The following is a 27,986-nucleotide window of genomic DNA, read 5'->3' as shown; positions in this document are numbered from 1 at the left end:
CAAGAAAAGTTGCTGCTGCTGCTGCTGTTGTTGTTATTTCTTTTTCGGCAACATGCTCAGTCAACCTTGGCAAGGCCGTTGTTGCCGGTTTTTTTATATGTGGCCTATCTCTGACTCTCTGTGTGTGTTTTTGTTGCTGCGTGGGTCTTTGGTATGTGGCCAGACGGAAGTGTGTTTTGGTATAATTGACATCACCCTTTTTAGCTTCAATAGCAACATTAGCAGCAGCTGCTTATAATTTTTATACTCTCCATTTCGCTGCTACGTTTGCTGTAATTGCAGCTCTTGGCTTGGCTTGTTGCCATCATTAGAGCATGTTTGGTAGTTTTAAACTCACACGACTAATGTTAACTCAAAAAGTGTTCTATTGCCAAATGGCTTGGAAAGTGTTAAGGGTGGCTGCTTTTATATAAATATAACTTTAAATTTGCCATATACACACAAAATTCTTTAAATTACGCTCATTATATTGTCCAGCCCAAAGGCGCTTTGGTCTGCGTGCCAATTTCATTAATTCATCAAACTGCATACGAAGAGAGAGAGAGAGCGCCAGTTACGCTCTCTCTTCATGTAAATACTAAAATGCAAGCAGTCGTTAACAGCTGCGCACACGCTCTCGCTCTCAAGCGCTGTTGATCGTCGCTGCGTCTCGCTTGCGCGCCAGTAGCAGCAGCAGCTGCGAGGGTGAGAGCGTGTATGTTAGTTAGTGAGAGCGCGCACTCTCTCTCTGCTTGCCGGGCTAGCTGCTGTTAAGACTTACAGCTCACAACGTAAATTCAGTTGCTTTTTAAACAGCGACGCAAGCGGTTCATTTAGCTCGTGCGTTCGTTCAATAATAACTTGCAAAATAAAGTGCTTATACATTTGTGACGCGTGTTTGAAAAATATAATAAATATATTTTAGTGCAAACAAACAAATAATGTGTGCTTAAAACAATTAAACCAAAACAAATTGTAAACAATTGTTAATTAAAACATTTGCGGATTATAAACAAAGCTAAAATGGTGCGCAGCTTAGCACAGTGGACCAAGACGTTGAGTTTTCCCTCACGTCTGTCACCCAATCGCAACTCCAAGGATTGCAGCACACTGGCCAGTCCAGTGCCGCCACCAACGCCGCCGCGCAATAAAACCAAAGGACATGGCAACTGCGCCACCTCACGCTCCTCCTCGTCGACAGTCTCCTCCTCACACTCGTCGGCAGCTTCACACAATTCGCCCACACCGAACAACAATAATATGCCCATAACGGAACTGGAACAGATTGTAAGTACAGCTAAAAAAAAAAGAAAATAGTGTAAAGAGCGAATGCAAGAATTTGCTGCAGCAGCTGCGCAAATATTCAGAGCGAAAGAGAAAGATAGATGAAGTTTGCTGATAAGCAAGATAAAGCTCCAATGACCCATTTAAATAACTGTAACTGCGGATTAGACGCATAGAACAATCAATCAGTTTAATAAATAAACAGTGGGCGCTGATAGTAAGCCCCCATATAAATTCCACTGAACAAAAGATAAGCCGAGCAGATAACAAAAGCAGCAGAGAGCGCCGTATGGCCAAAAGACGCAATTGGCTCAAAGCCAGCTTCATATAAAGCAATTACGCACACATGTGGTAGAAAAAATATTGAAAAAAAAAATCTGAAAAGCAAACAGGATGTCGCCACGCTTGAACAACGCTGGGAATTATGTTTGCCCAGGGAAGCGACCAAGGGTGAAGGGAGTGAGGAGCAGTAAACAGTTGACAACGACACATGTGTCCAGCATATGGAATAGTTTTGTATTTTTATAAGTGCAGGCTGGGAAAAAAGCAACCAAATCAACGAAATCAACTATAAAACAAACTTCGCTTCAACTTGCAAGTGAAAACTATTTGTCTAGGCAGGCAAGAAATGTTTCCGATATGATCTGCTGATATCAATGGGAAAATTCTCACAGTAAAACGAGAAATTCCGAAATGTAAATAGCGCTTGTTATAAAAATATTTAAGATTCTCACACTTGAAGGAATTAAAATATATAAATGTTATGGGCTTGATTAAAAATAAACAAAGCGCACAGCAAGATAAACCATTAAATAAATAAGGCTTAAGCCAAAATGTAAATATGCATAATTATTAAAATATTAATTCATTGTTTTTTCTGTTTTTGTTAGCAAACAAAGTCTTTGCTAAAATATGCTAACTGCCCATACTTAAGAGTTTCTCTAGATTTTGCATAGTTTAATCATATTTCTAGCATTTGCCACACCTAGTGCTCTGGCCACGACAACATGGTGGCAACTAGCGTGGCAACAACAAAAACAACAACAAATAACAAATTACAGCAACAACAAAAGCAACAACAACAAGCGTGAGCATATGCCACACTTTACAGTAGTCGACTATAAAATCGTGACTAGCAACTTAGGCGCCGCTGCCGTTATAACGGATGCACTGCCCCCTCACTCGCTTCTCCCATTCCCTTCAAGCGCTGAGCTCTCGACTTGCAGCAAATGCCAAAGTTGAAAGGCGTCGTCTGCCCAATGAAGCGCAACCATTTACCGTTAGTGAACAGCAACAACAAAAACAAAATGCGCTTATATAAGTCAAAAAATATCTAAGCCGATTTGCCATTTGGCCCAAACGTGTTTGAGCCATGGCTTGAAGTTATTTGTGCGCCTCGCTGGAAAAGCCGCTCAAACAACTTTTCCAAGCGCAAACATCCTTGGCCAAAGGTAAACCAGTTAACCAGGTTGCCCACTGCGAGCGCGGGCGTCTCGTTCGTGGCATGCCACACATATTTTGCAACGGCAACGGTAACAGCAGCGCCACTTGGGCCAACATCTCTTAAGTTGCAATGTCCGCTGCTGGCCCAAGCATTTCCATTTCCGCCTTGCCCCCAAAGGAATTCGCAGCAGCCGCCAGCTGCTGCTTTTTTCCCACACTGCAAGTTGCATGCAGCAGTGGCAAGTGGCACACACACACACATTGGCATAAACTTGCTATATAGGTTTATATCCAGAGCTTAGCTCACTTCGCACTCAGCTGTTAATGTTAGTGACACATTTTCAGCTTTTTGTTGTTTATGGGTGAATTTTTGAGCAGCGCTGCGTCAACTGTTTTCACTTTGTGAATAACGACAGGGCTGCAAAAAAAAAAACAAACGAACTGTGCTTTATTATTAAATATAATGAAGTAAGCAAATAGTTTAACAAAATTAGGCAGCACTTGCTAAAAATATAGCTTAAAGCAGCTAAAAATATTACGTATTGTTTTTGTTAATTCACGACGAGCGCTCAAAACAAAAAAAGGCTAAAATGTTTTTTGAGCCATCAGCAATGTTGACGCTTCCTGTAGCTGTAGCAGCTGCCAAGAAATTACATAAAAAATTTATAAACAGCGCTGTACAGGTAAAAACAAATTACAAAACAGCTGCTCAGTTCTTCCTCACGCTCTCTCGCTCCCTCTTGCTCATAATATAAAGATGCATGCTTAGCTCGGCAAAAAAGATTGCCAAACTGCGCAGTTGCAGCGCTGCTTTGGCTGCTGTTGTCGTCAAATATGTAGAACAATTTGATATTTGTAATTTAACTGTTAACGCTCGAAATCAGCAGCAAGCGAAAAAAAAGTAAAGCAAAGCAGCAATGCAATGTGTGTGTGTGTTAAAGAGAGCGTGAGCGTGTATGCGTGCGCAGGTGCAGAGCGCGCTTTGTTGCTTTACCTGCTCTTTTGTTAAATCAGCTGCTCTTGCGCTCTTTCAAGTTATGCTCTTGCCATCATGAAAAAACTTGTTTGTCTGTCTTCAGTTGTTTTGTTTTCAATTTTTTTGCAGCTGCCTATATCATTGTGTATATGTGTGTGTGTGTGTGTCTACCATTATTATTTTTCTTGCAACTCTTTGTGAAATTCATTTAAGAAAAAAACTGCGCATCAGCTGTTTTCTTTTTGCTTCAATTACTTTTTATGCACATTTGAAACTTTTGCCAGCGTTTGCATTTTTAATACAATTGATAAAAAAGCAGCGAACATTCAGTTTATTAGGTCAGCGCACACGCCCACAAATTAGGGCGTAGCTGGCACTGTGGGAAGCTTTTGCTTTAGTTAAATATTTGCTCTACTACTAACTGAACGTTAATTTCAAATATAAACATTTAGCACAATTTTGATTTGAAATTTGTTAAAGTAAACTCAATTTATTTATTTGGTGCGTGTTGTCAACAAAACTGCTGCACATGCCACATGCGGCAGCAGGCAGCGGAAGTGGCATGCAGCGCAGTTATAATAGCCGCTAACACCACAATTTGTGGCACAGCTGGAGTTGTAACAACAAATGGTGTTGATCTTTTAGTTTAACAGCAGCCGTCAACAAAAATGAAAAGAAAGTCGTGACTATTAGCCATAATTTCATATAAATTGTAACAATAACTGCAACAACTGAAAGCTTTTTGTCACACTTTGTAGTTAATAAAAGTTTGTTTAAACGCTGCATGTTCCCACGCTTGCAAGTTGCCACAAGCGCAGCTGCTATAAATAGTTGCTGCCCCAAAGTTATAAAAACATAAACATTGCGTTGGCTACAAGCAGAAATAAACTTTTTTTAATAGCTTCTCTCCGCCTTGAACTTTGGTAAACTAATCGGTAAATACTTCGGCTATATACTCTATAAAAATTGTGGGACCCATGCCAAGCGTTCAATGCTCCCGTCATTCCAAATCGAACACGCATAATTTTGTTGTCTAAAATTATAAAAATGTTGCTGCCGCCTGCCGCTTGCCACAAGTGCAGCCAAGTGCCTCATTGTGGCTCATAAAAATAAAACAAATGCCTGCCTCTGTGCATAACCGTTGTTGCCTTCTCTCTCGCACACTCCAGCTCCCCCTTGCTGCTGCCTTTGTTGTTGCTTAATTACAGCTACTTGTAGTTTTGTCTGCTGGCTTTCACGCAAATTGAATTTCAAATTAATTGTGATTTTATATAATCCACACAAGCTGGTTGTGAATTTTTCAATGGGTTTGCTTTTTGGCCAACAACTCGAGTGGAGTTCAATGCAGTTAAGACGCCCAAACAGTTATTCAAGTGGCTCAAGGTAGATTTCTAAAATAAATAAACAACTTTTGTTTATTTCGATTTGCTATAAAAAAAAAAACAACTGAAGTTTTTTATTTATATTTAGCTGTTTATTACTTCAAATTGAAGTTGCAGATACTTTACTTTTGCAATTTTGTTTAGTCTCTCTGTCTCTCTCTCTATGGCTGTTTATTATTACTCATTACTTTATGAAGCCATTTTGGTTTCCTTGTAAACAATTACAATGAACAAATCAACGTTGACAAACAGAAGAAGACGAAGCAGATGCAGCTGCGGCCTTTTGATCTTTTCATGCTAAGCATGAAGAGTCGCCTCTCCTTGCGCTTCTCAACATTAAAGTTCATACGCCGATGCATTTAATATTTGTGTAAACATGCAGCATTTGTTTATGCCACATGCCGCATGCTGCATGCCGCAATGCTGAAGTGCCAACGCACACACAGATTTATATAGAAAAAAAATTGTACTTGTTACTTCCTGAAATTAGCGTGGCGCAGCACCCAAACTGAAAAAAATAAGAAAAATTATAAAGCTTAACTGCTAATTGGTCCATGGCCCTAACTGAAGTTAGAGTTCAAAATTTAATAAATGTTGCTTTATTTTTTTATGAAGTTGACATAAAACAGCTGAAACTTGTTTTCACGTTAAATGAAATTACCAGCAAATGGCAATTCCATAGAATTACATACAAACATATATAAAAGAATATACGTACATATATGTTTATAATTATTTTTCTCGTTGTTTCGTGCTCTACGCCCATTCCAAAAGCGACATGAGCCTGAGAGATGCCCGCTCATGTGTTAATTGCTTATTATATCTTCGTTTTTGATGTCATTTCAACTCAAATTCTAAGTGTGTGTGTGTGTGTGTGTGTAAGCCAGCGGGACGACATGTTCATTTATCAAAAGTCAAGCCACGCTCTGGGCCCGGGCGCCGCCGCCAGTTGCAGCCCAAGCTGCAGATAAGGTCAATTAAAAGAGTCAACCGGAAATGTCGCGGCGACGCTCGCTTAGGCGACGCAACTTACAATGAGGGGCAAGTCAGGGGCAGGGCACACACATGTGTCCATAAATACAGTAAAAACCAAGTGACAGTCAAAGTACTTTCATTGGAAATTGCTGAATTTTATATACAAATAGACGTAAATTCTAAAGAATTTTTATAGCTTAAAGTACATTTTATTTTTTTTATTTTTATTAATACATATTTATGACTACAGTATTTATATTTTAATGCTACAGTACTTGCACTTTGTTCATAGCGCTTGTTTACTGTAGCGAAGCCAACATTAATCGCTCGTCATGGCACATTTTTAATAGTTTATCAAATAGTTTTGCTGACAATAAGTTTGCCATAGATTGTTCGCATGTTAATGTTGCTGCTGCTGCTGCTGCCGTTGGGGGCGACCTTAATTAGTTTGCCAGGCAATCATAAATGTTTTCGCACAATTTATTATTATGCCAAGGCGGATGCAGCTCTTGGTTTGCAATTAAAGCGCAGCGCGCAGGCGCAGGCCCAAAATGTCAAAGCAGGAAATGCAGAAAGAGGCGTGGCCTGCCTTAGAACAAGTGCAGTCATGTGTAAACTGTTGACGCGTAAGAAAAATAACAAGAGATAGTAGTTGAGGCAGGTAGCGGACCCGAACCCGTAGGTAGCTCAATGGGAAAATTAAGCTGGAAAAGCGATAGCAAACAGGTTGAGCTAGCTTCGGCGATAAGCAGAGGAAATCCTTAATAACCTTTAGCTTATCAGCCTGTGAGCTACTTACACGTGTTGAGCTGCCAATACACGCACCTCCTACTCATCATAAATAGATGTGTTGATTCAACAATTTAAAGTAGTGCAGATGTGTCAATGGCAAAGGCAACTTCTTGCTGATTTTTGCCAGCAGTTAAGCAAATTTAAGAGCAAACAAATTCTCTGCTCAATAACATAATTTAACTGGCTAGCAAAGTTATTGTAAGAAATGAAACAAACGTTTTTAATTATTTTAATATTTTTTTAATGTCAACTATAAACAGTCGAACTTAAAAGATAATTTATATAATAATTATGATGTATAAATTACTAAACTCCATTCTCTCTTTCTTGTTTCTTGCAGATCTATCCCGGTCCTGATCCCAAGCAGGCGATCATGGGGTCGCTGGTCTTTTGCATACACCACAAGCAAGGCTGCAAGTGGTCGGATGAGCTGCGCAAGCTCAAGGGACATCTGAACACATGCAAGCACGATGCCACCCAGTGTCCCAACAAGTGTGGCGCACAGATTCCACGCATTATGATGACGGATCACTTGCAATACACCTGCAACCAGCGGCGCACGCGCTGCGAGTTCTGCCAGAGCGAATTCTCTGGCGCTGGACTGGAGGAGCATAATGGCAGCTGTGGCCAGGAGCCGGTCTACTGCGAGGCCAAGTGCGGGCAGCGTGTGCTGCGCGGTCGCATGTCCCTGCACAAGTCCAAGGACTGTGCCAAGCGCTTGCGTCGCTGTGCTCACTGCCAGCGCGAGTTCTCGGCGGATACGTTGCAGCTGCATGCGGCACAGTGTCCCAGAACTCCATTGGTCTGTCCACAGCGCTGCGATGCGGGTCCCATAGCACGTGGGGAGCTGGAGGCGCATTTGCGCGATGAGTGCCAATCGCTGGCGCTGCCCTGCAGCTTCAAGGAGGCGGGCTGTCGCTTCAAGGGACCACGCCAGCTGCTGGAGGCGCATCTGGAGAGCAGCGCGGCCGCTCACCTGTCGCTAATGGTGTCGCTCAGCTCGCGCCAGGGACAGCAAATACAAATGCTCAAATCTGCCGTTTCCAAGCTGTCCATCAACTACACAGGCACCTTGCTCTGGAAGATCACCGATTGGACTGCCAAGATGAGCGAGGCACGCGGCAAAGACGGCCTCGAGCTCGTCTCGCCGCCCTTCTACACCTCACAGTATGGCTACAAGCTGCAGGCCTCCATGTTCCTCAATGGCAACGGCCCAGGCGAGAATACACACGTCTCTGTGTATATCAAAGTGCTGCCTGGCGAATACGATGCGCTGCTCAAGTGGCCCTTCTCGCATTCAATTACCTTTACGCTATTCGAGCAAGGAGCGCAGAGCGGTCAGGGCGGCGTAGCCGAAAGCTTTGTGCCCGATCCCACTTGGGAGAACTTCCAACGCCCGTCCAATGAGCCCGATCAGCTGGGCTTTGGCTTTCCACGTTTCATATCGCACGAGCTGCTGCACAGTCGACCCTTCATCAAGGGCGACACTGTCTTCTTGCGTGTCAAGGTCGATCCCAGCAAAATCGTAGCCGTCTAATTCGACTACGCCTTAGCCTTAGTCTCTACACACTCAACTCTACTAAATACTGTGTATTTTAACTGCTTGAGTGCCACCCACTTCCCCCACCCCCCAATTTCTTAGTCTGTACATAAGCAGCGCCCGCTTCGGGCCTTGTTAGCTGACATATGCTAACGAGCCTTGGTAATGCCACACGCTGTCATATATAGTCAACATATATATATAATAAGTACATATTATATTTTAATCATTTTGCAGTGCTGGAATTAAACCAAATACACACCATACATAAAAAATTTAAAAAAACAAATAGAAACCGAACATTTAAGCTTAACACAAAATAATTTGATAGCTTAGTGTAAGTTTGTGTCTTAAGTCATTTGTATTTTTTTTTATATACATATATATTTATAGTGCGCGTCATCTAACGGCGACGACGTCTGTCAACACTTTCAAAAGATCTTCATTTTATAGATCATACGTTATATGAAACAAATTGCTTGTACATAAAAAACTGCATTAAAACGCATTTGCAACAAATATTTTTTATAAGTTCTTTTAACATTGCTCGTAAGCCAAACGCATTAGTCATTAGTACCATGAACATGAATATATAGCTAATAGATACACTAGTATACAACTTTGAATATAGTCAGCCTAAGTTTATGTTTTAATGCCAAGTCAAACACTGAAATAAAAATACAAATATAAAAAGCAGCAAATGCATTTTTCAATTTTGTTGTATAAATTTTTATTAATTACAGCAGCAGCTTAAAATAAATTTGAATAATTGCAAGTTAAACTTGGAAGTAAATTTTTTTATTGCAATAATAAATATTTGTCAATCGTATTAACGTTAAGTAACTTCAGCTGAACTTAAAGCTATTGCATTCGCTCATAAATAATAAATTTAAATTAAATTTGTTTGCACTTAAACTAAAAGTTAGTAATCAATAAAAATGTACTAAACGGACGTGCGACTGTTTAAAGGAAATCATAAAGTGTTTGGAATGTGTTTGGATAAAAGGCAGAAAATCGATCTGGCTAGGGAAACCGTTTCTTGAGCAGACTCTCCAGCTTGCGTATGCCGGTCTGTGAGCTGCCGTCAGCATTGCGATCTGCGTTGCCCGTAAAGCTGCCCACGCTGAAGATAAACGCGCGCTTGGGCGTGCTGCTGCTCGTCGTAGTAGTGTTGGTAGTTGTGCTCTCAGCGCTGGCGCTAACCGTGGTGTCCGTCTCATCTGTAGTTTCAGCAGCGGGCACTGGCTCCTCCTCGCTTTGAGTTGGCTGTTCGATGAGTCCGCTGACTGCTGCCGCTGAAGCCGTGTGCTTGAAGAGATCTATAAGCTGCAGCTGATCCACACGCTTGACCGCCTTCATATCCAGAATCTTTTGATACTCCGCTATGGTAATGTCCGGCAGCAGCTTGAGCACTTGTTGCGTAAAATGTGCAGGCGGCTGCACTGGCGTCATGACCACCTTGATAATCATTTCAGCGCGCGTCATATCCTTGACCACCACCTTGGTGTAGCTGGTGGGCGCCTTGCGATTCACACTCGAGCCTACGGAGGGCAGCTCCAGCAGCGCTGTCTTAAGCGAATGCGTGTCCAGCAGCAGCTGCTCGCAGCCCAGCACATTATTGGAACCATCGGATTGGGTAAGCTTGCAGCGATAAAGCACGTTGATGAACTTGGGTATAAAAGCAGCCACAAAGCGGTGACAGAACTGTGTAAAGTATTTGCGTGAGCTGGCCAAAGTGTCTCGTATGGTGGGCACCGTTTGCTTAAAATTGCTGTAAATGCTGCTAATGAAAGCGCTCTGATCGCCCACATTGCTTATTTGTTGCCACGGCACCTTGGCCATGGCTTGTAGTGAAGCATCGCAGCCAGTTTCCAGATCCTGCACTAGCAGCTGTATGCAGTTGGATATAATGCTGCAAAAAAATTAATTAGAATTGTTTTGAATTTAATGCGGACAACTCACCGATGGAACACATCCTTCTCCTCGCTCATATCTATCTTGCTGGCATAGGGCGCTGTGACCTTTTCCTTCAGCTTATCCTCCAGCTGCTGCACAGTCTCCAGACAGTACTCGCCTGTGGTTAGCACACAGCAAATGCGCACTAGATCGTCGCGTTGAAAACGCTGCACATCGCCTTCCTTTAAAAAGTTGTGGAACACTTGACCCGCAGCTGTGGATAGATTCTGCATATCACGCGTGAGCAGTGAAACGCTTTTGCCTATGGAACTGCCGGTGCTGCTTGTGACCAGCTTGGGTGTGCTGCCCTCCAGCACTTTGGCCGCATATTCACGTAAATATTTCTTAAAGACCAAAGCGAGCTCATACATGGGCTGCTCATTGCTCAGCTGATTGCACTGCACCATGCATTTCTTATAGAACACAAATAAGTCACCAGAGCTGGGATAGACTGTAGTCTTGGCCTCGGCAAACTTGTATGGCTCTTTGGACATTTCGATAAACTTCTCCAGCAATTCCGCCAGATTGCGATCAATGCTGCGTATGTAAATGTCCAAATGAGGCTTGAAGCACTGACCAATCTGATCATGGAATACAGTTTGTGTTAAGGGCTGCTCCGTGGCAGTTAAAACGCGTGTCTGCTCAGCCGTGCTGGCGCCCAGAGTGACGCCAGTGAAGCGCTTGGACAGCAGCTGCTCAAAAGCTTGCGTTTTGTTGATAGCAAACAGCAGCAAACGCACATCAATTTCATTTGCGCGCTTGGACATAATTTGCGATAGCTGCTGACGCGTCTGGCGACAAAACTCCACTGTTATGCGCTCGGAAACTTCCCAATTGAGTGGAAACACTGGGCCATATTTGTCCTCAAAGTCCAACAAGTGCCGCTTGAGCCAGGCATATCGTTTATCTATCTTATCCAGCCAGGCAATGTCTTGGTTTTCATGGAATAGCTGCATATACTCCTCCAGCTGTTGCGCTATGAACCACTTGAGCAGTTCCTTCTTCACCTTGGCATCCAGCACAGACATGACTTTGCACGCGTCAGCTAGCTGATTGAAACCCAATCTGTGCTGGGTTGTAGGCTTGCTGGCAAACGCTTCTTTGAAGTCCTCTGTAATTTGCTGGGCCAGTGTTACCTGTATTTTGTCCACGCTTTGCGAGAGATTCTGCAAGGCAAGTATTTATACTAAATATTTAATTTTTTGTTTGACTACTTACCTTAATTTCTTCTATATCCGAGTATTGCTGAAAATGCTGGTTGACTTCGGTTATGGCTTGCAAAGGATTTAGTATTTCGCCATAGGCACGCCGCTCTATCAGCTCATTCAGACTCTCTATTCCACCCACAAGCATATGCAGATGGTTAAGTGTCGTGATGGCCGAAGTAAGATTCCGCTTGGCGCAGTCTAGCTGCTTGATATCCCGTGTAATCTCTTTGACCATTTCCTCAGTTCTCTCGGCACGTGTCTTTACATCAATAATATGACTAAATAGCGAGCTGATCACCTTTTGCGCCTCGCACAACGCCAGCTGACCATCCTGACCCGTATTTGTTTGACCCCGCACCACAGAACGAATATTGTCATCAATCAGCGACACATCACACTGCATACGTTCAATTGTCTCATCGATATTAGCCAGCGATTGCTCATTTGGAAACAATTGATTGATGTACTCTACTGTATTAAAGTCTGGCGCATCCATGGGATCCTGTTCGTCCGTCTTGAGCACCTGAAAGTCTGCCATTAAAGCATACATATGCTTAAATTTTGAAGCCTTTTTTATTACCTTGTCTATGACCTGCTTCACCTCCTTTGAAAAGTGTATTTTGTTGTTGCTTATCATTTGGCCAGCAATGGCATCCTGATCCGTGGCCACTGCAGCCTCGCTCATTGTATATTTTTTACGCTTAAGTGCTATTAATTATATTTTTACTGTTTTCGTTGACAATTTTCGTTGCCGATTCACAATTGCCATTCTCAGCGCAACGTGAACAAAACAGCTGTTAAAAAGAACTGTTACCGCTCTGTTATTTTAACAGCGCGGATGCTTGTTATTATTTTGCATAAATTTCTTGTTGCATTAACTAAATATAAAAAAGAACGAAAACATGGAGGAGGCGGAAGCTAAAAAATCCATTGCAACGAAAAAAGAAAAATCGAGAAAATCTCATAGCTGTCCACACTGTAACTATAAAACCAACCGCGGCTACAATGTTTCTCGGCATCTTGCCAGGCATCTGGAGCGACCACCACCAGAACTGCAATACATGTGCAGTTATAATAAATGCAACTTTAGTACCTTACGCTGGGACAACCTTATGCGTCACAAGCAGAGAATGCATAATGAAAGGAAAAGTCCAGTACCTGAGATGAGAACACCTGAGCCGGAGGAAATGATATCAGTGGGTCACGAAATTGTCGTAGAGGTGCCGCGTGTTACTAGAAATAACCATGCGGCTGGCAAGCGAGTGCAGTATGAATGCAACAAGTGTACATATCGCACGGATCGTGCTTACAACATAAAGCGGCACGTGGCCAAGCACGCGGAGGAGAACTCCAACGGATTGCTGCTCCATGTCTGCGTCATTTCTGGCTGCTGCTTTAGCACGCCACGCTGGGACAATCTTTGTCGGCATGTAAAGCGCATTCATCAGCAGGTCCTATCCTAAGTTAAATTCATGCACACAAACATATATTTTTACAAATCTAATTTAATATACATATATTTTCTAAATGTTAAAAATGCAATCTTATTGTTTAACTATTACTACTGAGTAAAGAAGGAGTTGCTCATGGAGTTTGTGCCCGAGTTGGCGCCCGTTGTGTTTAGTCCCAGCATGGAAGTGTCTCGTTGTGAGGCAGTAGCCATGCGCTGATAGCGTGCTATATGATCCAAAGAATAAGGCAGGATAGGACGCACGCTGTGTATCTCGAGCAGCGTTAGATTATCCAGTTTGGCATACGTGCCCTCACCTTTAATAAAAGCATCTATGGAGGTCCTCAGCTTGGACTCGCGTATATCAAAGATATCCTTAATAACTGTGCGCAGCTCCTCGCAGCGTGGCACATCATCGGGTGAGGTACTCATGACTAACTGGGCGACAACCATATAGTGCTCGCTTGGCATCTTGGTAAAGTATCTGTAAGTTCAAAATGCTTAAAGTATCATTCTGTAAATCAAATTTGAATACACTCACTTGGAACGTTTCTCCTCCTCCTTTATTTCTTCTAGAGTCTCCAGCTCCATCCATTCTGGTGGTACAATGCGACACTTCTGTTGCTTGCGGAGATGAGCTGCCAGCCATAGAGGCACGAAAACTGGAAAGCCGGCTCGGAAAGGTCCCACAGATCCATATATTAAGTGAAGCGGCTCGTTGGAAAAATTTGGTATGATGCTAATCATACATTTTTCACCAATAAACTCAATAATTGATGGATCCATTTGGAATCTAATTTATTTACAAATATTAGTTTGTTTATAGTTTACTTTTGTTTGTTGTTTTAGCGCTATTATTTTAAACGATAACTTTTGATCGATTTATTAGTGCTTGCCAAGCAAAAGCTGCTTGATACGTCACGGCCTTACAGCAGCTGACGCGCGGTTTTGTTTTATTTTGAAATTTTGTTTTGAGTTACAGCCTCAAGAAAAATGTAATTGCGTCAAACTATTTAAAAGTAAATGCATAAAGCTGACCCTTACACGGGTTATCATTATCAGGCACAGCATAACACATGACTAAGCTGGCTGCACTTGAGTAAGTCTGTAAATTAACTAAAACAATAATGCAGTAGCGGTTGCCAATTGGTAAAACTTTGAAATACATGTATATAATATAACTTTGACAAAACCAAGCAATTTTAAATTGGTGGCGTATTTTGCAAATAATATTTGTGTAAATGAAAATGCTAAATTTATATATTTCGAGCGTATACTCTATTGCATCCAGGCATCACGTAAGCTCAAACGTCATGATAAGCGCATGAATGTGAGACATGATCAAGATCAAGCTAACAAGCTCACTAATAGCATAATACAACTGTACCTGCGGCTAATCCCTTAGCCACTTAGCTACGTAATTAACAAAATCTAAAAACTTAATGCAATCGCAATTACAGAAGATGATTGCACAGCGTAGGCGGCGCTTATCAGTGCTGCAATAGCCGACTTACGGTCATGACAAGGTTACTATTAAGGGTTAAGGTGAAGGCTAGGCTAGAAGCACGATAAATTCAAATGAAGAAATTTTAAGGCTTATGCAAGGCAAAAGCAAATTATATATAATTTCTTATAAGTGCAAAGTTCAGTATTTGTGCTTCAAATAGAAAACAAATAATGTAATTCGGTAGCATATAATTTTTAATCCCTGCAACTAAATAAACAAGTGACTTGTTGACTTATCGCTGGACAAGACAAATGTCAGTGTTATTGTTGAGCTGATAAAAGCAGTCAAAGCCAGTAGAAACTAGAAACGGAAAACTGAGTTCAAATAACTTTCTTTTTAAGTTGAGCCCATAAGCAAAGTTCCATTAAAAACTCAAGAAAATTGTGTTCCAAGCATTGGATGCTGAGCTCGAGGCTAATTTTAAATCTCAAGCATTCTGGAAGCACGCTTTGGCGCAGACATAATACGCTGCGAGATGTAGACTAAGTATAAATAAATGATTTTTCTGATAAGCGTTCTGATTTGGATGTGGACTGTGGAACCTGAGATTGCCAATCAGTGCTTGGATTGAGAATTTTTTGCTTTATTTTGCTGAAAAGTACGACTTGATTGAGGTTTAACATTAGTGCTCGTCGATTTTTGACAGGGTACGGAGCTGTCTGGCTGCCGCGGAAAATTTGTCAAGAGTTTTCATTTAAAATCGTTAATTATTTTTTTATAACGGCTAGATAAGCCCCGGCGTAGTTTTTGCCATTCGAAATTTGCTTGGCGGTAAACGCGTCGTGTTTTCGCTGCCTCCCCTTTGCTGCATCACACCTCGCTTTTACACGGTAAGCATTTGCTTTGTCCGTTCTATATATACGATACGGTGTATATATAGGCGATATAGGTGGCTCAGTGATAAGCGCAGCATTGCATCTGACAGACAGACCTGCTTGCCTGCCTGCCTGCATTTGCATCTGGCTGCACCTCAATTTAGTTGCAAGCCAAACAGCGCAGCGCAAACATTAAATCCTCTTTCGCGCCTAACTGTACTATTACTACTACTACCAAAAAGATTTTGGCCCGAATTATGCGCTTTGGCCTAAATAAGTGATATTAATTAGATTGCATACGTTTCATTTGAAGCAACAGTAACAACGAGAATGGTCGACACGGAGATCATTGTCACCAATGCCGGCGAGCCTTGCACCTCGACCAAGAGCAACAGTCTGATTGTCGTCTCCAATCGTTTGCCATTCGTGTTGACGCGCAATGCCAAGACCAAGGAGCTCGAACGCAAAGCTAGGTGAGTGCGTCAAGTTATACACAAGTGAAAATAATAAAAAATTCCGAGAAAAATAAGAAGTGTATTGTGGCTTAATATTTACAGTAAAGTAAAATTAAAAGCAACTAAACATTAAACTTTAGAAAAACAATTAAATTAACATAGAATTAATTCTTAAATTTTCTAAAATATTTTATATGACTTTAAGTGAAGAAACAACAAAACCTTTTGTAAATGTCTAAGTAATTATTTGTTTACGAAATCTTAAAAAATGCGCGACTTTGAAAGGGTCGAATTGTTTTCTAATTCGCAACAATATATTTAAAATTTAAGAGTTCATTGAACGCTGGGACTTGTTTTACGTATTCCGAAAACAAAGCCATCCTATTTGCTTGTGGAACTTTTACAACGGAAATTCGCCTTATCAAGGTCTCGTGACACTGCAGCTCAGAAAATAAAGCGAGTCAAGCTTAACGTCCACGCGGACTTGGTTATAAAGCACACTAGACAAATAATAACAATTGTGACAAAAAAGGCAAACAACTTAATAATATTTCGAATAGTATAGCCCAATTATAATCGCTGCCTAATTTGCATTGAAGATAAGACGCAACCCCAACCCCCAAAAAAACACCCCGAAAAAGATAGTATCAAACCGAGGAACTTGTTTCCACACGCTTTCTTGCGATTAGTAGTGCTATTTAGGCACTTGTCAGTTTCTGTGCCTTATCAGCTTTAGCAAAATACACAGAGAATTAACGTAAATGGGAAGGGGAGGGATGAGCATGGAGCTCTGAGTGAGCGCGCGAGATGAAACTGTAGGCGACATGAAAATTCGAGTACATGTTTAAAATTACAAAACAAATTCAATCATAATAATAATATTTATGTACAATCAGCAATTGCTTATCAGGATTGAGCGTTTCGTTACGTGCTTTTGACCCTTACGAGCTTACGTTGACAATTTAGCCTTAGAACGACTTTGGAGTCAGTCGGAGGCGTTAATAACAAGGCTTTTCGACAAGCTGCGAACCTGACCATGAATTGACAGCATCACGTGCACCACTTGAGTACTAGACAAAGTCAAAGTGGCCTCGACACACTTTTATTTAAAACAAATCAAAGCTATATTGAAATTTTTGTGCTTATTGAGAGCTTTAGGATCTTTGAAGTAGGCCTCTGAGTTTGCATGCGAGGTTGTTTACACTTTGTCGTATCAGCTTCAGTTTATTCTTTATTTTATTTTTTTTTTTTTGTTCTATCATTATGGATTCCTCAGCTTATCAATGCAGCAAGTGTCAGTGTCATTGTGATGCACTTAGTGGAAAATGGGCGGGGTCCCCAGCCCAATCTTAAGCTTGATCTTTCATATATATTTAATTTTTTTTTTACCCACAACTACCTCTTTATTAATTATATAATTTATTCATTTAGTTGCTGAATAGATTTAGCTTACCTTTTAGTCCTTTCTTTCAACAATTTATTTTTCATTCTTTTTATTTATTTATTTTTACAAATTACACAACATTTTCATTTGTTTTGATATATTTTTAAAATGTTATATACCTATATATTTTTAGTGCTGGCGGTCTAGTGACGGCCGTCTGTCCGGTAGTGATCAAGGGTGGCGGTCTTTGGGTGGGCTGGTCTGGCATACATCTGGAGGATCCCAACGAGGCCATACCCGAGTCGAATCCCTACGATCAGACGCCCACTGCTGGCCTCAAGTCCGATCAGGTGGTCTCTGTGAACATTGATTCCAAGATCTTCGATAGCTACTACAATGGCTGCTGCAACAAAATATTCTGGCCGCTATTCCACTCCATGCCGGGACGTGCCAACTTTGGTGGCGAGCATTGGAAAGATTATGTAACGGTGAATAAACATTTTGCAGTGCGCACCATTGAGGCGCTGGAGAAGTGTCTTGCCAAGAACAATGGCAACGAGAAGAATCCGCCAATTGTGTGGATACATGACTATCATCTAATGCTGGCAGCCAATTGGGTGCGTGAGCATGCCGAGGAAAAGAATCTGCCCTGCAGGCTGGCCTTCTTCCTGCACATACCGTTTCCACCATGGGATATCTTTCGGCTGCTGCCCTGGTCGGATGAGATACTGCAAGGTATGCTGGGCTGCGATCTGGTGGGCTTTCACATACAGGACTATTGCCTCAACTTTGTGGATTGCTGCCAGCGCAGTCTCGGCTGTCGTGTGGATCGCAACAATCTGCTAGTGGAGCATGGCGGACGCACAGTTCGTGTGCGTCCGTTGCCCATAGGTATACCTTATGAGCGCTTTGTCAACCTGGCACAGAATGCGCCCAAGGTGTTGAAAACCTCCAAGCAGCAGATTATTCTCGGCGTGGATCGTTTGGATTACACCAAGGGTCTGGTGCATCGACTCATGGCCTTTGAAGCGTTGCTGTTAAAGTATCCACAGCACAAGGAGAAGGTTAGTCTGCTGCAAATCTCGGTGCCCTCTCGCACAGATGTCAAAGAATATCGTGAGCTTAAGGAAGAGGTGGATCAGCTTGTGGGACGCATTAATGGTCGCTTTACCACTGCCAACTGGGCGCCCATACGTTATATTTATGACTATGTCAGCCAGGATGAGCTGGCTGCCTTATATAGAGATGCTGCTGTCTGTCTGGTCACGCCTCTGCGTGATGGCATGAATCTGGTGGCCAAGGAATTTGTTGCCTGCCAGATTAATGAAGTGCCTGGCGTGCTGGTCATCTCGCCCTTTGCGGGAGCGGGTGAAATGATGCACGAGGCGCTGCTCTGCAATCCTTACGAGGTGAATGAGGCCGCTGAGGTCATACATCGCGCCTTGACCATGCCTGAGGATGAGCGTGTGCTGCGTATGGCGCGTCTGCGTCGTCGTGAGTCCGAGTGTGATGTCAGCCACTGGATGCGTTGCTTCCTCAAGGCTGTGGGTGCACTGGAGATGGATGATGTGGGCACCACTACCATGCAGCCTGTGTCCGTAGATGATTTCGATGACTACTTACTCAAGTAAGTTTCCAAGAAACTACAATAAAGTCTAATACTTACTACTGCTGAATCTTTAGATACATCGGCTACAATCATAAGCTCGCCTTGCTGCTGGACTATGACGGCACACTGGCGCCCATTGCGCCACATCCGGATTTGGCCACACTGTCACCTGAAATTAAGAATGTGCTCTACAAGCTCTCCAATCACTCGGATGTCTATGTGGCTGTCATCTCTGGCCGTAATGTGGACAATGTGAAGAAGATGGTGGGCATTGAGGGCATTACCTATGCGGGTAATCATGGCTTGGAAATCTTACATCCCGATGGCTCCAAGTTTGTACATCCCATGCCCATTGAGTATGAGGATAAGGTAAGTCATTTGCTAAAGGCGCTGCAGGATTCGGTGTGTCGTGATGGCGCCTGGGTGGAGAACAAGGGTGCCTTGCTGACCTTCCACTACCGCGAGACGCCCACACAGCTGCGTCCAGACATGGTGGACAAGGCGCGCAGTCTGATAGAAAAATACGGCTTTAGAGCAACGGAGGCGCATTGTGCGCTGGAGGCACGTCCACCTGTGCAATGGAACAAGGGACGCGCTTCTATTTATATACTGCGCACGAGCTTTGGCGTCGACTGGAACGAACGCATCAAGATTATCTATGTAGGCGACGACCTAACAGATGAGGATGCCATGGTGGTAAGTAGATATATTGATAGATGCTAAAGCTGCCAACTGCATATGTTGCTTCTTTTACAGGCTCTTAAGGGTATGGCGCGTACTTTCCGTGTTACCTCCTCGGACATAGTCAAGACCGCCGCGGACCATCGTTTGCCATCAACAGATTCGGTTTACACGCTGCTCAAATGGGTGGAACGACACTTTATGGGACGCAAGGCGCGCGCCAATTCGCTGACATATAGACCTACAAAGGCCGATGGCGTGCAAATCCAAATGTCTCTCGAGGTGGCATCCTCAGCCAACACCCTGGAAGTGTAACGCTTCTGCCTGACCAACTATAAACATATACTATATGCCCATATGCACGTACAATTCTGATATGTAATTTAGTAATAGCAATAAATTAAAAATACAAAACACCAATTTGTACCTTAAACATTTAAAATTTTACATAAATACATTGAATGTTTTGGTAATGCTATGGAAAGTGGCAAACAGTTCTTTATAAGCTAATTTATAGATATAGATACATACATAAAAATTGAGCTAATTATGCGATAAAACTAGCCATGATATGATAAAGAAGAATAGAAATATGGGATAGACGGCAAGCGGCTTGCGATGTGGCGGCTGACTTTGGCCCAAAAATATAAAGGAAGCTATCAAAAGAACAAAGAGAATTTGCATAAGCTGCTAATGTAATTTTTATAAGCTAATCACTTACCATATGTGGCCCAGGTAAAGCCCAATGTAGTGGTCACAAAGCGCAAGAAGAATAGAAAACGTGTCTGCGTGGACAATAAGATGATGCGACAGACAATCAAAGACAGCGCCACGGGTGTTAGACAATAGCCCAGCACGCACACCGATTGGAAAAAGGAACTAAAATTCGAAAAGCATTAAATGAATCACATATTAACAACTTAACGTATTAATTAAACATACATATTGCCGCCCAGCAGCTTGGAGTTAAGCGTCACAATGGCTGCACCGATCCAGACTATAACAAAAACCTGCGCAAATTCAGGTCCATTGTCAGCCATGCTGTCCGCCGATGATGATCCTTGTAGTATGGTGGCCATAAAGGTGCACAGCACCAGCGGACCCCAGAGATCCCCTGCAAGTAAATGTGAGTCAGATCAGCTGTTTACAACAACAACAATTGCTGACGTACAATCGCGCAGCAGACTTGACTTTTCCTTGGGATACAACACGTGATAGAATTTAATGCCCACTGCGCGCATATCCCTAAGAACTGTCTCCCTTATGGGCTCATCTAGCGTATTGTAGTCAGGCACACCATTCTGTGTTGTTCCTCTTGTTGTGCGCTTGCCCGGTATGGACATGTCACCTTCCAACGAAGCTGTCGGCGACGTGTTAATGTCTTCAAACATCTGCAACGCAAAGAAACAAAATTCATTCAACACCTTAAGGCTTAATTTTAATTCTGTCTTTACTTACATCTAGCTTGGAGTCCATTGCAAATCTATTTATTTATTGTGTGCTGGCATAAAAAGTTACAATTTCGTAGATAATAGCAAAATTCAGGGCTGCTAAAACAAATTACAATTATAAGTTCAGGGTTGCTCCTTTGCATGTTGCTTGTCTGGTCGCACTTTTATTTTGCGGGTTATATTCAACTAATGTAAACAAAGTGGTGGATACACTTAGTTGAATTATCTAAATTGGCGTGTATTCCTTTTAATTGTGTTAATCAGAAGTCACATTGTTAATGCTGAGCGTAACATTGTAATTGGGAACTAATTTAGTTTCTTCATGTAATATATATATATATTTCAAAGTAACGTACGTATACATAGATACATTGATAACTTTGATGTACATTGACGCAGCCGTCAGTTTACGATTTGCTTGAGTCTGCAGATCTGCATTCAACAATCGACACTCCACTGCAACAATATTCTGTTTTGTTTACTTTTGCATTTGTTTACGTTTTCCAATTGCTGTTGAGTGGAGGCCGGTCAATTTCCGATAGGTGGAATATCTACCTGCAAACACAGCTGTCAATTAATAGCGAGTTGGCAGCACTGCCAATAAGCGCACAAGATTTTGCATCATATGTAAAAGAACAGTAATAAATAAACTGATGCCTTAAGAAGTGCATACCTTACGCTTAAACTATGTGCTAGACGAACGTGCTTTAAAGGAAAGAGTGCAAACTAATAATCGCCTTGCGTTTGCGACCAGCGGCAATAATAACACCAAGAGCAACAACATGGAAGACAAAGATGCCGCTGCCGCTGCGTCTACACCGCCGTCACCTTCAGGTGTACCCAACAAACCGCTTGGGCTGAGCACCAAGGTAGCGCTCTCGCGTCTACACGAGGACATAGAGAAGGTGCTGCGAGAACAGGAAATTGCGTATCAAGCCGAGAGGTAAATTGCACACAAACAATAGCCATTGAATGCAATAACAATTGAAATATATTTATTCTAGTTGCTACCGTAAATTGCGTGCTGCGTTTGTGAAGCGCTATGACAGCCCGTTGGGTTGGTTTGCCATATGCATAACGTTGTTGACTGCCCTCATTGGATTTTTTCTAATGTATAGCTACAGCTTTGAAGTATTTCTTTTGTTGATGTCGCTGCTGGTACTGGATCTATGCATAGTTATACGGGAGAGCAATCTGCGACGCACGGAAATCTACCGCAAGACGCGTCATGCTTTAGCTGAGCTTAAGATGGCGGAGCAGCATTTATGCGACAACTGGCAACCCAACAATTATCCGCATTTAAGCAATCCAATGTCACCTTGCGTTTCACTGCAGTGGACATACCGCGATGGCCAGATAGTTAATCTGCCGTGGGCGCTGCTAGTACGTGGAGATTTTATAGTGCTGCGTCCAGGCCATATAGCGCCTGGTGCGTGCTATGAGCTTACAAGCAAACGCCACTTTAAGGCCAGTGAAATTTATGGCGCCTCGGCAGATAAGCTGGGCGAGCCACCTGTCAAGCCTATGGCACGTGCACCGTTACCGAATCTAGTGTGTTGCCTGCAGAGCACGCCCTATTTGGATAATCTGCGTGTTTGTCTGCAGAACTCGCTGAAGCGTCCACCCACCATTTACAATCAACAGCGCTATTTGGTGAGTAGTAATTCAAGCTTAAAGAGAAAACTTACTAAAGCTTATACTTTACAGCTGGTAACCAAGTACATACAGCAATGGGGCTTCATTAGCGCATTGCTCATAACGCTTATCGCAGGCCTGGTGCGCATTTACTATCCACTGCACAGGGACATTGGAAATAATTGGCGCATGGTCTTTTTCGAAGCACCTACTGCGGCTGTTATACCACTGCTGCCGCTCATCTTTCCCATCTTGTGGATTTCAATGAACCTCTGGGGGGTGGCGCGACTTCAGTGCTTTCTCAAGACACCGCAAGCTGTCATGGACACATCGCATAGCAAATCCTTTGAAGATGTGGATCTGGATGCTCCAGCCTTTGATTACGATAGCATTTCAATAATGCGCTCCAATGTCTTGCGCATCTGGCTGCAGCTTTGGTGGGGCGATAGCGAGCTCTTGCCACGTTCGGCCAATCTTGTGCAGGTGCTGGGCTCCATTTCAGCGCTGTGCTGTGTGGACAAGAAGGGCATACTTTCCTGGCCTAATCCCACAGCAGAGAAGGTGTTCTTCTTGCACAACACAGATGAGGAGCCACTGGACAATGGCAGTCAGCTGTCTATGGAAACGGAGAGTGATAATGTGGAAGATTCAGAAAGCAAAGAACGTGGCATTGTGGCTGAGGTATTGGATCTCACACACGATCAGCACTGTCCCTTTCGTCTGGAGTTTGATGACCACGAATGGAAGGCACACATCAAGTCGCTGAAGCCACTGGGTTTGCATTAAAAGCATTTAAAAGTCTTCTACCAAATGCTGAAACAATTTGTTCATATATTTCCAGGTCTTGCTATACTCTTGAACACTTGCTCGCCGCTCACCCATGAGCACTATGCACAATTCTGTGGACATGTTAGTGCCGTGGCCATGCTTGATAAAGATCTGGTACCTGTGACAAATCGGTATGCGATGTTTGAATCCAGTATGAAATGCCTTTTGCATGGGTACGTAGTTCATTGCCATTTTCATTGCTAACACTTGCCCTTAACTTAATTATCAAAACTATATAATTGCGTTACACAAATTTCTATATATTATATATAGTCTAATGAGTTTACTGAGCCGCCCTCAAAATGAAAATTTAATTTATTGGGCACATTTTTTGTTTTTTGAAAAGACACTACACCCAGAATTGGATGAAATATAAATATAAACATGCAATTGGTAAAGTTTAAACAAATATAAAAACATAATTTTTTATTATTAAACAAATTCTAATAATTGTCAACAACAATATATTTTGTAACAAATTGTTTTCACAATTTGTCATTTTATTGTTGACATTAAATTTTTGCTATCCCACGCTAAATCACTTAACAGTCTACATAACTCATAATTTGCAGCATTGTGTACAATTTTTTATGTAATTTATTTTATTTTTAACTGTAAATAGTTTTTTTTTTTCTTGTAAATTGGATTCCATTTGCCTTCACACACATATATTCGTATATCTATTAAATTGGCATGCTATTTTAAGTAACAAACACAAAAATTATTATGTTGCCAAGAATGCTTCATATATATAGTCGTCCCCCACATTGTTACCTCCCACTTCAATCTCCACCCACCCCCACGCACTTGTCCGTTACGCTTGACTGCATGCTCACGCATCCCACCCACACCCAAGCACATCCAGCAGCCACTACCAGTTCTAATCGGTTTCTTTTCTATATATATACACATCTATATCACATACAAACGAAAACATTCAATTTGTTGCTGCCCCAGACGCTGTCTCTGCGAGCTGGCCAAGCAAATTGGCTTCACCAATCATGCAACGGACCGTTTTGCGCTGGAGGGTCAGTTGGCCAGTTACAGGCATTTGGTAAGCCAACGTGTCAAATAATAGCTTCAGTTACAAATAACTATTTAAATTTTTGCTTATACAACTCTTGACAATGTCTAGCGTTAGTTTGTTTGCAGTTCAGACATTGAACATGATTTGCTAAACTGTATAAAGTAAAATAGTTTTTGTGGGCTGCGAAGAGTAATCTTTACTTTAATTGGATTTTATTTTAGCTGAGTTTTGGGTACAATATAAATAGTTAATATAAAATCAAGATATATTTTTTGGAAACATATATTTCTTTAGAGCAACAACCTTAGTTGTCACATATTAATCATATCACATATTAATCTTATGCCTATAATAATGTACATACATTTAAGGAGAGATCGTTATAATCATGTCTGTTAGCCAATTACATAAATAAGAACAACTTTTTAAAAAGTTATTTGATTTTCACAGATTTTTATTCGCAAAATTCGTAACTTAAAGATAGTTTTAAACATTTTATTTTAATTGTTTATTATTTGTAACATTTAATTTATATTCTTACATTAATTTTCAGCAACCGGATGTGGTGCGTCGGGATATCCGCTTTGCGCGCCAGTTGCAGCTGTCGACCAAGGTGAAGGTGCCTTTTCCCCACTCGCTTTCCGTGGTGATGCGTGAGAATCCCGGTGGCTATCTATCGCTGTTCACACAAGGCACAGCGGATATTATACTGGACTGCTGCGATGACTTCTGGGATGGCCAAGACTTGCGCCCGCTCTCGCCGCAGGATCGCAAGCGAGCATTGGACTTTTATCAGCGCAGCGCATTGACTTCCTATTGCACAGCTTTTGCTTACAGACCGCTGCGTCATGGTATACATGGAGCGTTGAGCGGACCACAGCATAGCAATGGACAGATTGCTTACTTGGAGCTGCCGCCAGAGTCGAAGCTGCGCATGCAGCATGTGGACAAGACGCACTGCGACTTTGAGGGCGTGGGCGGTGTCAATCCGCATGTGAAGCTGAGCCACAGCATTAGCACGGACTCGTTGTTGTACTCGGAGCACAAGGATGAGGATTGCAACGATGTGGAGGGGTGCTTCGAGATGCAGTGCCATCAGGTCTTCATAGGCATGGTCACCATGCAGTATCAGGCGCAGAACGACATTGTGCAGCTGGTGGAGCGCTTGGAACGCGCCTGCATACGCTTTGTGCACTTCAGCAAGGAGAACGAGCTGCGCTCCAGAGTATTCTCAGAGAAAATGGGTCTGGAGTCGGGCTGGAACTGTCACATTTCCTTGCTAAGCGAGCCAGAGCCGGAGAAGGAGCGTGAGCGTGAGCGCAGCGATAAGCTCAAGGATTCCTCGAAGCTGGGTAATGCCACCAACACCTCGCACACAGACACCGTTGTCATCCAAGCACCCAGCGCCCACTCCAATGCAGACTGCTCCTCCCCCCAAGCTGACGAAGCTAATACATTTGCACTTGTAGGTGATCCCGATGATGGACCCAAGCTAAGCTATCTGCTGAGTCCGCCTACTAATCTGGAAGCTAGCAAGACATTAAGCAGCTCTGCGCCCGGCGCCATATCCAATCCCGATGCAGTGCTGCCTGAAGACGACGAGCTGGAGGAACTTGATGCAGAACCAGATCCAGATCGACACAAGCAGCGTCATTCGTTGGACTCGGCCATGGATGAGAATTGCCGCTCGATGAGCACGCTAACCGAGAGCACAGATCAGAGCGCGCCCATTAATTTCGACATGTCAAATCGCGCCAAGCTGCCCAGAGGCATAGAGAACATACGTCCGCATTTGGAGCAGGTGGACAATGTGCCGCTGCAGGTGTCGCTCTTCACCGACTGCTCGGCGGAGGCGACTAACCAAATGCTGGACATTATGCAGTCATATGGCGAAATTGTTGTCTGCCTGGGCAGCTCGGCTAGCAATGACAATGCCAAGATCTTCCTGCAGGCGGACTGCAGCATAGCCGTGGAGCCGCTGTATCCTCAGGTCTGCCAAGATGTGGACGCCTATACGGAGTCGAATTTGCAGCACAACAAGCTGCACTGGCAGCGCCAGCGTCAGGGCAAGGCGGCCAATCAGGCGGCTGAGCAGCTGCTCGAGTCGGGCGAGGCACGTGCCATGCAATCCCCGTCGCACACCGTCTCCCCCATTTATCTGAGTCGTCTGCTCAACTCGCTGCCCTGCTCCATAGCCATTTGTCGCGACGACCCACTTTCGCTGGTGGCCATAATTGAGCTGTCACGACGCTTCAGTCTGGGCCTATGGAATTGCATACAGTATTGGGCCTGCTGTGCCGGCTCCATTTCCATACTCAATGTGCTCTGCGCGTGCCTCTCGCTGCCGCCGCTCGTGCCGCCGCTGCTGGGCATTTATCTCATGTGTGTACCCGTGCCATTAATAGCCATCTCGCTGGCTCACATCGATCTGGATCCAAAGATTATGCATCGTGCCACAAGCAAAAAGCAAACCGAATACGATTCGCGTGCCTTTGCCTTCGTCATGTGGTGCTATGGCTGCAAATTTCTGCTGCCCGTCGTCTCGCTGGCAAGTGTGAATTGACTTAATTAATTTGCCTCAAACTAACTCGTATTTTAATTTGTATATGCTTAGCTGGTTACCTTCTGGATGTGCATGACCCCACCGTATATTGTTGCTCTGGACGAGGAGTTGTCTTTTCGTAATGAACTGTATGCTTCGCTCTATTTAGCGCGTTGTAGCGCTGTTCCTGGTCTGCTGCTGCATTTTGGTAACTTGATGTGCTTGAATATAAATTTATGCTTAAGTAAAATACTTTAGTTATAATAGTTTAAGTATTTTAATGTACTCTTCTACATTTCTTGTACTAACATTTTTGTTTTCATATTTTTCTTAGCTCTAATTTATGCATAAGATGTAGAAGGTGTTGCTAACTTTATCTGTATAAAAGTTTAAGAAGTATGTATATTAATCAATTATATATTTTTGCAGTGCTCGTATCGATTTCGTTTGTGCATCGTGATCATGCACTCTGGCAACGGAATCCTTTCCGCAATCGCATTTGGGCATACACCTGCCTGGGACTGTTGCTACTGCATTTTGTAATCTGGATATGCCAAATGCTGCTGACGCTGAGCGACTTGGAGTTGCAGCAATTGCAAAATATCTGGCTGCCTATACTTCTAATCTTTGCTAGTAGTTTGCTCAGCTTGCTCGTCAGTGAGCTGGCCAAGTTTCAGGAAAACAAGTGCGTAGCCTTAACACATTATAAATTAAATATATTAATTTGTTTTTATATTTTTAGAGTTAATACGCGTTATCAGCGACGTGCGCGCTTGGACTTTGGCACCAAACTGGGCATGAATTCGCCGTTTTGAAATGTTTATACCACCGTTAGCCGTTAGCCAAAATACACTGCACATGAAATTACGCTAGTGCCAAAAACAACAAACGCTGTAAATATTACAAAACTACAGCACATGCTTTTATTATCATTTTATTTGCTACATTTTTACGAATTTGATTTGTCAAACCAAAAGAAAACAACTTTGTGTGTTTTTTATGTTAGTTTCGAAAACATTTAATTTTATAATTCTTTGTTTCTTGTTCCCACAACTAAAAACCCTTTA

The 27,986-nt window shown here is 42.7% G+C and overlaps 7 protein-coding genes across 11 annotated transcripts; 4 read left to right on the top strand and 3 right to left on the bottom strand.

Moving 5' to 3' along the window:
• Positions 1 to 959: 959 nt before the first annotated feature.
• On the top strand, positions 960 to 9,060 carry LOC108597217 (TNF receptor-associated factor 4). The gene is made up of 2 exons (XM_017983662.1): positions 960 to 1,266; positions 7,172 to 9,060. The coding sequence occupies exons 1-2, from the start codon at positions 1,003 to 1,005 to the stop codon at positions 8,366 to 8,368; spliced, it is 1,461 nt and encodes a 486-aa protein (XP_017839151.1). The 5' UTR covers positions 960 to 1,002; the 3' UTR covers positions 8,369 to 9,060.
• A 79-nt stretch (positions 9,061 to 9,139) lies between these two features.
• On the bottom strand, positions 9,140 to 12,297 carry LOC108596528 (vacuolar protein sorting-associated protein 53 homolog). Its single transcript, XM_017982419.1, has 4 exons — positions 12,116 to 12,297; positions 11,546 to 12,058; positions 10,334 to 11,493; positions 9,140 to 10,283 (listed from the first exon to the last, which is right to left on the bottom strand). The coding sequence occupies exons 1-4, from the start codon at positions 12,218 to 12,220 to the stop codon at positions 9,395 to 9,397; spliced, it is 2,667 nt and encodes an 888-aa protein (XP_017837908.1). The 5' UTR covers positions 12,221 to 12,297; the 3' UTR covers positions 9,140 to 9,394.
• A 140-nt stretch (positions 12,298 to 12,437) lies between these two features.
• Positions 12,438 to 12,998, top strand: LOC108604861 (zinc finger protein 513-like). Its single transcript, XM_017994483.1, has one exon. It carries the CDS (start codon positions 12,438 to 12,440, stop codon positions 12,996 to 12,998), a length of 561 nt encoding a protein of 186 aa, XP_017849972.1.
• A 98-nt stretch (positions 12,999 to 13,096) lies between these two features.
• On the bottom strand, positions 13,097 to 17,222 carry LOC108608074 (probable DNA replication complex GINS protein PSF2). Its single transcript, XM_017999270.1, has 3 exons — positions 17,216 to 17,222; positions 13,527 to 13,778; positions 13,097 to 13,469 (listed from the first exon to the last, which is right to left on the bottom strand). The coding sequence occupies exons 2-3, from the start codon at positions 13,769 to 13,771 to the stop codon at positions 13,097 to 13,099; spliced, it is 618 nt and encodes a 205-aa protein (XP_017854759.1). The 5' UTR covers positions 13,772 to 13,778; positions 17,216 to 17,222.
• LOC108608072 (alpha,alpha-trehalose-phosphate synthase [UDP-forming] 56 kDa subunit) lies at positions 15,153 to 19,852 on the top strand. 3 transcript variants are annotated; one of them, XM_017999268.2, is made up of 5 exons: positions 15,153 to 15,322; positions 15,627 to 15,780; positions 17,340 to 18,773; positions 18,830 to 19,451; positions 19,512 to 19,852. In XM_017999268.2, the coding sequence occupies exons 2-5, from the start codon at positions 15,638 to 15,640 to the stop codon at positions 19,749 to 19,751; spliced, it is 2,439 nt and encodes an 812-aa protein (XP_017854757.1). In that variant the 5' UTR covers positions 15,153 to 15,322; positions 15,627 to 15,637; the 3' UTR covers positions 19,752 to 19,852. The 3 variants fall into 3 exon arrangements, with proteins under 3 accessions (XP_017854757.1, XP_017854755.1, XP_017854756.1); XM_017999266.2 differs by having other exon boundaries at positions 15,621 to 15,780; XM_017999267.2 differs by lacking the exon at positions 15,153 to 15,322 and having other exon boundaries at positions 15,493 to 15,780.
• Positions 19,853 to 19,889: 37 nt separating this feature from the next.
• On the bottom strand, positions 19,890 to 21,129 carry LOC108608073 (protein YIPF6). Its single transcript, XM_017999269.2, has 5 exons — positions 20,895 to 21,129; positions 20,608 to 20,827; positions 20,379 to 20,550; positions 20,158 to 20,315; positions 19,890 to 20,092 (listed from the first exon to the last, which is right to left on the bottom strand). Exons 1-5 carry the CDS (start codon positions 20,910 to 20,912, stop codon positions 19,980 to 19,982), a joined length of 681 nt encoding a protein of 226 aa, XP_017854758.1. The 5' UTR covers positions 20,913 to 21,129; the 3' UTR covers positions 19,890 to 19,979.
• A 365-nt stretch (positions 21,130 to 21,494) lies between these two features.
• Positions 21,495 to 27,860, top strand: LOC108608353 (transmembrane protein 94). Of its 3 annotated transcripts, XM_017999700.2 has the most exons (10): positions 21,495 to 21,830; positions 21,892 to 22,540; positions 22,595 to 23,297; positions 23,364 to 23,523; positions 24,308 to 24,404; positions 24,931 to 25,729; positions 25,847 to 26,925; positions 26,992 to 27,127; positions 27,349 to 27,604; positions 27,662 to 27,860. In XM_017999700.2, the coding sequence occupies exons 1-10, from the start codon at positions 21,670 to 21,672 to the stop codon at positions 27,732 to 27,734; spliced, it is 4,113 nt and encodes a 1,370-aa protein (XP_017855189.1). In that variant the 5' UTR covers positions 21,495 to 21,669; the 3' UTR covers positions 27,735 to 27,860. The 3 variants fall into 3 exon arrangements, with proteins under 3 accessions (XP_017855189.1, XP_017855188.1, XP_017855187.1); XM_017999699.2 differs by having other exon boundaries at positions 23,364 to 23,481; positions 24,931 to 26,925; XM_017999698.2 differs by having other exon boundaries at positions 24,931 to 26,925.
• The last annotated feature ends 126 nt before the right edge of the window (positions 27,861 to 27,986 follow it).

This window comes from Drosophila busckii, chromosome 2L (assembly GCF_011750605.1).
Source record: "Drosophila busckii strain San Diego stock center, stock number 13000-0081.31 chromosome 2L, ASM1175060v1, whole genome shotgun sequence".
Taxonomy (NCBI): domain Eukaryota; kingdom Metazoa; phylum Arthropoda; class Insecta; order Diptera; family Drosophilidae; genus Drosophila; species Drosophila busckii.
The sequence above is the reverse complement of the archived record's forward strand: the minus strand, read 5'-3'. Positions and strand labels throughout refer to the sequence as shown.